Source organism: Stegastes partitus, unplaced genomic scaffold (genome assembly GCF_000690725.1).
Source record: "Stegastes partitus isolate 25-593 unplaced genomic scaffold, Stegastes_partitus-1.0.2 Scaffold2174, whole genome shotgun sequence".
NCBI lineage: Eukaryota > Metazoa > Chordata > Actinopteri > Pomacentridae > Stegastes > Stegastes partitus.
The window spans coordinates 55,919-64,607 of NW_007579905.1; the positions used below are offsets into that span (position 1 = coordinate 55,919).

Genomic DNA, 8,689 nt, shown 5'->3' on the forward strand with positions numbered 1-8,689 from the left:
TCTTATTCTGCCCAGTGAATGTGCATACTTGACAAGCAGTGGATTTTATGTCTGAATTTGCCAGGTGGTCATCATGATAAGAGCAGGTGTAGTATGTTAATGCCACGAGACAAACGTAAAAATATGTACAACTATCAGCGCTGCCGATTAGCCAAAATAAGTTGGAAAATGTGTGTATATCGGACATCATCAAAATCGATTATCAGGCATCTCTACCTACCTGTACGCACATGTGGTGACTAATGCCTGGATGTTTTAGCAAACATGGCTCAGACAGGACTAAATTGTGACTTTTTTGGGTGGTGGGAGGGGGCGATAATCAGTTTGAGATTCTGACAGCATGATTGTGTATCAGATCAGAGAGTACAGGATTTTTCCTGCATGGAGGAATTTCTAGTCCTCAACACAGATTTTAACGAGCACCAAAGGAAAATTAGGGCAATTAGAGTTTCATTTACTCAAGCACAATAGATATTTTTGCATACGAATGGTAAGAAATAACAGGAAAATGCAGTCATTTCACACACACTCATGTTTATAATGTCTTGTGTAATCAACCCAGAAGTCCATTCTGACTCATCTAAAGAAATGTCACTAAAACTGTAGAAAATTCAGTCCACAATCTCCATTTTCCAGGTCAGCTTTATTGTAAGTAGGTTTTTGGTGATTATGTAGACATAACTGTCAATATACTTTAACTTATAAAAAAACTGGCAAAGTAGAATGTCACAAAATCAGGAAGATCGTGGGGATTAAATTTAAGGCCCTTTCAGAACCACTCGAGCAGGTCTTGTGTCGTACTCTGCTGTTTAAAGGATCGGGTTAAAATTTAACGATTTCGTTCAGTGTACTTTTTTTTTTTTTTTTTTAATAAATGTGGTGAAACCATGAGTAGTGCTCCTGGAAGCAGTATCAGTCAGAAGCCAGCTATCTTCACTTTGATCGATAAAGGTCAGTGTCGAGCTCACCGCGCGCACCAACCTGCAGCCAGTGAAATCAGCGCAGGACGCAAGAGGCTGCATTCAGTCAGTCTTTAAAAACTAAACCGTCTTCTTCACATCTTCGTTTTCAGAGCTTTTACACTTTGTCTGAACGCAGCCTCGCGCTTCGTCTCTGCTTTAGTTCAGTTAGCTGGCTTATTGAGTGATACTGAAAGATGGCAGCTCTGTCTGTGGATCAGTCGATCTCTGGTGTCTCGGGTGTTGATGTCGTGGAAGTGGTGAGGTAGGCTCACAGAGCAAATCCTCCTGTTCTTACTTTTTGGTAACAACCAGCACAGCCGAAGGCACCAAACCTGAACAGAGAGAGACGACAGTTGGAAGAAAAGGTTAGAAACAGTCTGAGTGTTGTATGATTCCCAGATCTGATTAACTGTGCCTCCATTTACACTTGAAATGGGACCTGTGTCTGAAAATTTGATCTGAATGATGTCATCTGATGCATTTTCTTGTATCTTAATTAAATATTCACAGATTCAGCCATTTTCATGCTGTGTCATGAAACCTGAAACCTTTTTGGATCCCAGTCTACTTATTAACAGCAGCATGTGGTCTCTCTTTGATCCTGTTTCCAGCTCACCCAGCTCTTTGAGGGGCTTCTCCATGTCCAGTTCAGTGTAGACGTGACGGGGGTAGGGTGACAGCAGCGTGAAGTCCTGACCCTCAGGCGTGTTGCCGTTCATCTGCACATAGACGCGCACTGCCGCCAGCGGCTCCTGGGCCTTGAAGACTGTCGTGATGGTCGAGCCGTCCAGAAGGCGAACCTGTGAAGAGCCAAAGTCAGGGAGCAGCAAAAAGAAAAAAAAAGTGGGCAATTGATAAGTCAAGTCACTGCTGTTTGTATGGCACATTTAAAATGACAGAGTGCTGTTTAGAGAAAAGATGGAGGAGAGAATATTTTTAACCTGGCGTTAATTTGTCTCATTCTCTAAAATAGATCAAAACCAATAATGGGACATAATAATTTTTCTGTTTCAAAAGAACCAAACGTCATCGTGGGATCTTAACTTATTCACTGATAACACGTTAGACAGAAAACAAAAATTGAAAAACAAGTATGACTCAGGGCTGCACCTGTATCCTGGACTCATCATACTCCTTTTTAGTGGGTGGGGGACCCTGACTGGTGGGTGATGATGGACTAGGCGGGGCCGGCTGGGACGATGCAGCTGTGCTCGGGGGTCCACCACCTCCAAACTGAACAGGACAAAAACAACATCATCCAAACTGCTACTGGTTCTAACAGAAGGGATTAACCGAGAAATGGAATACTGAATTTGAGCATTGACTGGCGTACCTTTTGCGCTCTCTCCTCTCTGTCTCTTGCTATCTTCTCTTTAACCCTTTGCCTGAATGAAAGTAAGCAATGCAATGGGATTAACAAGAGGGTTTATGTCCCAAAAAAGACAAAACAACAATAACAGTGGTAGCTTTTCATCAGGAATGCAAACAGAAATTTTAAAAAAATGATTACTAAACAAACCTATGTGGAAAGGCAGACCAAAATCATCAACAGTTTATGGCAGTTAAGTTTTTACTTTGTGTCATTCTTGAGTTCACAAGAACATGTCTGCAGAGTCACAGAGCGACAGAGGTCAGCATGGATATTCAAATTTCTGGCCGATACCTATATCCGATAATAAGATTTCTGATATCACCAATAACCAATATGACCGATGTCGATATTCAATTTTTGTTCGCACCAAAAAATGAGTATAACTAAGCATTGTGAGAACGATAAAACTATTCAAAAGAAGCCCGTACCAAATTAGACCACATAGTCTTCTTTATTATGTAACAAAAGTACAACATATTTAAACATATTCTAACATATTTAACACTCAAGTCCTGGACCATTTAGATTTCTGTGAAATAGCAGCAATATCAAATGTAGAGACGAAGGCGCTAATGTTAGACAATCATCGGTTTTTCACATCGGCTAAATTTTTTTCATCGGACCGATACCGATATATCGGAAAAAACACTAATATCAGCCGATACCAGTGTGGTTGCCAATATATTGTGTATCCCTAATGATGAAGTACGGTCCCACTTAACATGTGCCACAGTCGCAATATATCAATATTGTATGTAGTTTGAAGAGTTTGCAACCAGTTGCAGTTTATAAGATTTCAGGATGAATTTTAGGAAAATACATAAAATGATATGCTGTATATTAATTATAGCATTTCAACTTTAAATGTATATTTACAGGTACAACCAAGTAGGTCTGTGGTAAACTGTATGTGAAACCCTCTGTGATTTGCTAGTCTTGTTTCACAGAAGCGATCTGTTCTAACAAGACTGCAGGTTCTGCAGTTCTCTATCAAGCTCATGCACGGGCTGCAAGCCTCTGTCTTTTGATGAGATAAAGGAGTTAAAATGAACATGAGAGAAGACGATCTAATGTTGCAAATCGCAACTTGCATGTTGTACATTTCATGACATGGAGCTCAGATCTCTGATGTGTCTTTCACATATTTGATTTCTTTCAGCAATTCATGACAAACAATCAACAATAATGTAAAGATGAGCTGTTCTCCTCCTTGGATTACATTCCACAAGGGGCCAAAGGGGAAACCTTTTGGGATAATTTAGACACTTAATCATTTTATTAGAGGTCACACATAAGCTGGTTCATGTTCCAGTGCAGAGCCAGTAATCATGACTCAAAGCTTACCTAGCCAGTTTGTCTTCCATCTTCTCTCTCCTGCGCTGCTCTGCAAGTTTTTTCATGTCATCGTCCTGCAGTTTTTGGCGGATCTGCTGCAGTTCTTGGCCTTGCCTCCTCCGCTGCTTCTCCCTCTCCACCTCTTCCGCCCGCTCTCGCTCTCTTCTCTCCGCCTGCTTCACCCGCATCAGCTCCTCTAGCCTGAAAAACAAGGTGCAGGCATTAGCGTGCTTACTTTTGGTCGGTTCAGTATCTCTAACAAAGAGTACATCCACATCATTTGACTACTTGACAAACCAACTGCATCGCCCTATATGTTTTTTAAGAGATAGTTACCGACCAATATAATAATTCAGTCAGTTAAGTCTGCTTTGTGTTCACTCTGACCTTTTGACTTGGTCACGTTTCTCCTCTTCTGTCATTGGCCGCTTTCCACCATCCTCAGTCTCGATGTAGTCTTGATCTTCCACCCCTGCAGCCAAAACAAACCCACATGAGAAAGCGAAAGAGGAGGGGAAAAAAAGGGGGGAAGACAGACAGCAGGCAGATTGTTTAAAAGTGAAAAATCTTACGCAAATCACAGCAAAAGTTGCACACTGACAGAAGAGGGTTTTTTTTCTCCTATAAACCTAACATCACAAACCTTAAAACCTCAGTAGAGACATAGTAAACCTCCACCACAAAACACTAACTGTCAAACAAACAAACTGAACCTCTTTGGTGAATGTACTAACAATTAACAGACAACTCAGACTTTACATCTTGGTGTTCCTACTTCATATCTATGGGTGTATATCTGTCATAAAGGGCTCAATCCTGTCATCTCTTCACAAAGTTCACAAATTGCCTGAATCATCCAAGGCTGATGTCACTATATGAATTCAAAGCAACTTTACATGTTTTGGATTCAGACACATTCAAATGTACATGTTATGACTGACTCACTCACTGCCACTGTATAATCACTGACAATGATTTGTAACATACAGGGTTTAAAAAAAAATGTTATTTCATGATACGGTGACACAATCTAAATCTTCATGTAAACTTTCATTTAAATTGTTCCATGTGTGAATGTCTGTAAACTTTCAAACTGCGCTTTTGCTTGTCTTGGCCAGAACACTCCTGTAAAAGAAAGTCTTAATCTCCATCCATCATCTATACACCACTTAATCCTCATTAGGGTCCTGGGGGGGCTGGAGTCTATCCCAGCTGACTTAGGATGAAGGCAGGGGACACCCTGGACAGGTCACCAGTCAATCACAGGGCTACACTTAGAGCAAGACAACCAAGCACACTTACATTCACACCTACGAACAATTTAGAATCACCAATTAACCTCAGCATGTCGTTGGACTGTGGAGCGAGCATGTAAACTCCATGCAGAAAGATCCTGGGCGTCCCAACCGGATCTTCTAGTTGCGAGGCGACAGTGCTAACCACCGAGCCACCATGTAGCCCAGTCTTAATGGCAATATGAACTTTCTTGGTTGAATAAATAATAAAAATCTTGTTTATAGATGAGAGGAATTAAGGGATGCTATAGATGGAAAGGTACTATTTTCTTTAACATTAAATGCAATTTTAATTTCCGATATCAGTATATATGCTGATGGTGTAATTTTACAAAAAAAAAAAAAATCAGTGAAGACACACTCAACTGTTAACCAGATGGAAAAGTCTGGTTTTGTTAATTCCTGTATTTTTAAATATATCAAATACTACACAAAAAAATGTTGTTTATTCCTGAAATTTAAAATATATCAAATATTATACAAAAAACTGCATTGCTCAAAACCTTTTACTGTATATTCAGGGGTCTCAAAGGCAGAGCTCTAATGGTAGAGACGTTCTAACAAAACATTTAATATTAGAAAAATTCATATTGTCTCATCGTGTGCATCATCACATTGCACATCTATAGGTGACATTTACAGTGGTGCTACTGCCACACTGTCGTGGCCCTGCGTGTCCCCCATAAAGCACAACATGCCCTGACCTTCAGCGGTGTCTGCTAGTGTCGGCTGTTCTGTGCTGGACTGGCTGTCTGCTTCTCCTCCCAGGACGTTCCCCACAGGCGGCACATAGGGCTCATCGATGTCTGGGTCATTCTCATGTTCCATTAACCTGACAAACGCATATCACATTGGAAAGATTGGGACTAAAAGCCTCAAGGTCTTATCACCAGAATTAGAAACATGTTTTCATGCAACATGGCTGTGACTAAAGTACTACAGAGTTGGATGTTAATGTGTGCATTCAGTACTAGTATGCTGTTATTCTGAGAGTGTGTCAGACTCACCAGTCCATTGCTTGTTCTATTCCCTGGTTCCCCGTGTTAGCCACTGCTTTCTCACTGGAAAGAAATAATTCAATTAAGAACACACAGACGTGAACTAATGTTAGGTAACTTTCACTTCTTTGAAGAAAATCTTAAACCTGGAAACTCTACTGAACAAAAATATAAACGCAGCATCCAATATTTTAGCGAATTCTATTCTTTTTAACAAGGGGGAATAAGTATTTGTTGTTCCGACACACAATATCTTTATAGCAGAATGGGCCTCATGGAACAACGTAGCACGCACTACACTGTGAATAATAATGGGCAGATTGAGAGTGGAGTCAAAGACCTGAAATCACAAGCCGGTAACAAATCACACACCTGTGATGCACAAAGTTAAATAAGTTGTTGCTGGCTTGTGAAACGTTGCCTCCCTTTTTCTAAAGGGCTCAGTGGAGTTGGCGGGCATTGTGGGTGGCAGGATTACTTTTCTTGCACACATACATCCAGACAATTTCTGAAGACACTCGATGGGGAAGTTGTGGACATTCACGTGTCCTGACTAACGTGTCAGCATCCAGCATGTCAACAACCTGTTATCAACTGTGGCATCAGGTCATTTGAATAAAACTGCATTTGGAAGTTTACTTTCATATTTACTAGTCAAAGGGGTGTCTGTGTAGTTGTCCATTATCTGATCATTGTCCTTTAAAGCCTCACCTGACCAGGATGTGGATGAACTCAATGGTGGAGAATTTGTCACCAGATGAACGGCTCAACAACTGTTTTGGATAATTTAAACCTTTTTGATATTTTTAACGTGTTTTTGGTTGGGGGTTTTTTGTTTGTTTTTTCTTTTTCTTTTTTAAATCAGAAAACAAGACCATTAGCATGCTGCGTTTGCATATTTGTTCTGTGGATATTAACCAGGATCATTTTTGTTCTGATTTACTGTCACTCACGCTCTGTTTCTTTCAAAGCCCATCTCCAGAAGGCTCTCTAGTGTGGTCAGCTCTGCCATTTTCACCTGAAACAACACCGCTGCGTCAATGAGCAATTCACCAAATATACCTTAAACACATCACTGACACTATTGTCATTTGCTGCTAGTAGGAGGTAAGTCACAATAAATGACCAGGTTCTCCTCTGACCCAACTTCAGCAACTTTAAATCTGAAGTCAATACAACACCTCATGACTTTTCTATAGCTTTGTCCTGTGTAAAGCAGCTACATGACCACGGTAAATCAGAATACAACACTGTGTGAACAAACAGCAACCCTTTCTCGACTATCAGTTTGACAAACTACTTGTTTATTCCGGCTCGCTAGTTATCCAATATCAAAACTGAAATTATTCTGAGAGCTAAAATTAGCATTGATGTGGCTAACGTTCACATTTCGAAAGCTAGCTGGGAAGCCTCGCTGGCTAGCAATATTTAAAGACAATCCGGCTCTCTAATAAGCTCTCTGTCGCTTTAGCTAAAAACGTGTGTTTGTATGTTACACGTAAAGGCACCCAGAAGTGTTATTTTATTTTCGAAACACGCAATATCAGCTAAAATACTCATGAGGATAGCGCTCGTTAGCTACTCACACATCAGTCAACACCGCTTCAACAGTACGGAAACCCACACAGGTCAAACAGAGCGGCTCGAAAAAGCGAATTCGTATTTTAACGCAACAAAACCACTGTATAATCTGTAGACAGTCTATGCACAAAACCTCTTCAGAAATGACTAGCACTGATCATTTTCTCATTATAACAAAGTGATACCACCTTTACATTCATGTGTCTAAAAGTTCCAGTAAGCTATATGTCAAATGCAAGTTTCCATTTCTTTTCTGGTCACACAACATCCTAAAGCTTTATTCCTTCTATAAACTAATAATGGAACCGACAATTACTACCAATAGTTTCTTATATTTACTGAAATGTTGTAAATGTAATTCCAGTGGTGAGGGAGCCTTTTCTAAAGTGAAAGTAACAGGCTTAACAAAGTGAAAGTCATACATTGAAAAAACAAGTGACTTCATATTCACTGTTTTATTATGTAATATATAAATTAGAATATTTGCCTCAGTAACGTAGAAAAAGTAGAGAGTATAAAACACCACAAACTGTGTGTACTTCAGAATTGTGCAATATGCAAATTGGCTGCAGTGCTGCTTGAGTTAAAGTACATCGTCGCTTTCCTGCATTCACAGCCTCCATTTGTGGTGTTTTCAAAGAAATCTGATTTAATCTACTACAGTCTCTGGGTCCTACACATACCAATGAACATTATCAGGTAAGACTGTAACACACTTTCAGTTTCTTTTTCACCTAGCTTTAGATCCATGGTGTTAAATGTAGACAGGTTAAATGTATATACTTGGCCTCACTTACATGGGAAGAGGAAGAAGATGTCCAGAACGGGACGATTTGCAGAAATGACCATCTTTGATCTTTATCTGTTTTTTGTTTTTGGAAGAAAATTGTGATTTCAAGACATCTGTTGAAATAACAGAGACAACATGCGCACGACAGTCATGACCAGGCAAGTATGAAGTCTGTACCCACATGTGTTATACAAGGCAGTAATGACAAATGCAACAAGAATGTTGAAGGTAAGCTGCTGCTCAAATTTTCATTTAGACCTATCGTCAAAGTACCATGCAAATTAAAACCTTTTTTAGAAATAACATGCAAATGAAACAAACAGTGCAAAACAAGCTGAGCAGGTTTTGTGTTTACC

At 39.9% G+C, this 8,689-nt stretch overlaps 1 protein-coding gene across 1 annotated transcript; it reads right to left on the minus strand.

The window, feature by feature from the left end:
• Window positions 1-624: 624 nt before the first annotated feature.
• Window positions 625-7,604, minus strand: LOC103374193 (UBX domain-containing protein 1-like). The gene is made up of 10 exons (XM_008304238.1): window positions 7,549-7,604; window positions 6,916-6,980; window positions 5,972-6,025; window positions 5,669-5,796; window positions 4,057-4,141; window positions 3,679-3,870; window positions 2,296-2,347; window positions 2,073-2,195; window positions 1,579-1,762; window positions 625-1,294 (listed from the first exon to the last, which is right to left on the minus strand). Exons 2-10 carry the CDS (start codon window positions 6,972-6,974, stop codon window positions 1,254-1,256), a joined length of 918 nt encoding a protein of 305 aa, XP_008302460.1. The 5' UTR covers window positions 6,975-6,980; window positions 7,549-7,604; the 3' UTR covers window positions 625-1,253.
• Between the last annotated feature and the right edge of the window lie 1,085 nt (window positions 7,605-8,689).

Excerpts from the sequence above, each read along its gene's own strand:
- LOC103374193 (XM_008304238.1), bottom strand. The coding sequence starts at position 6,974 with ATGGCAGAGCTGACCACACTAGAGAGCCTTCTGGAGATGGGCTTTGAA. Across the intron at positions 4,142-5,668 it reads ACTAGCAGACACCGCTGAAG|GGGTGGAAGATCAAGACTAC; the intron begins GTCAGGGCATGT and ends TTTTGGCTGCAG. Across the intron at positions 2,348-3,678 it reads ATGGAAGACAAACTGGCTAG|GCAAAGGGTTAAAGAGAAGA; the intron begins GTAAGCTTTGAG and ends ACTTTCATTCAG.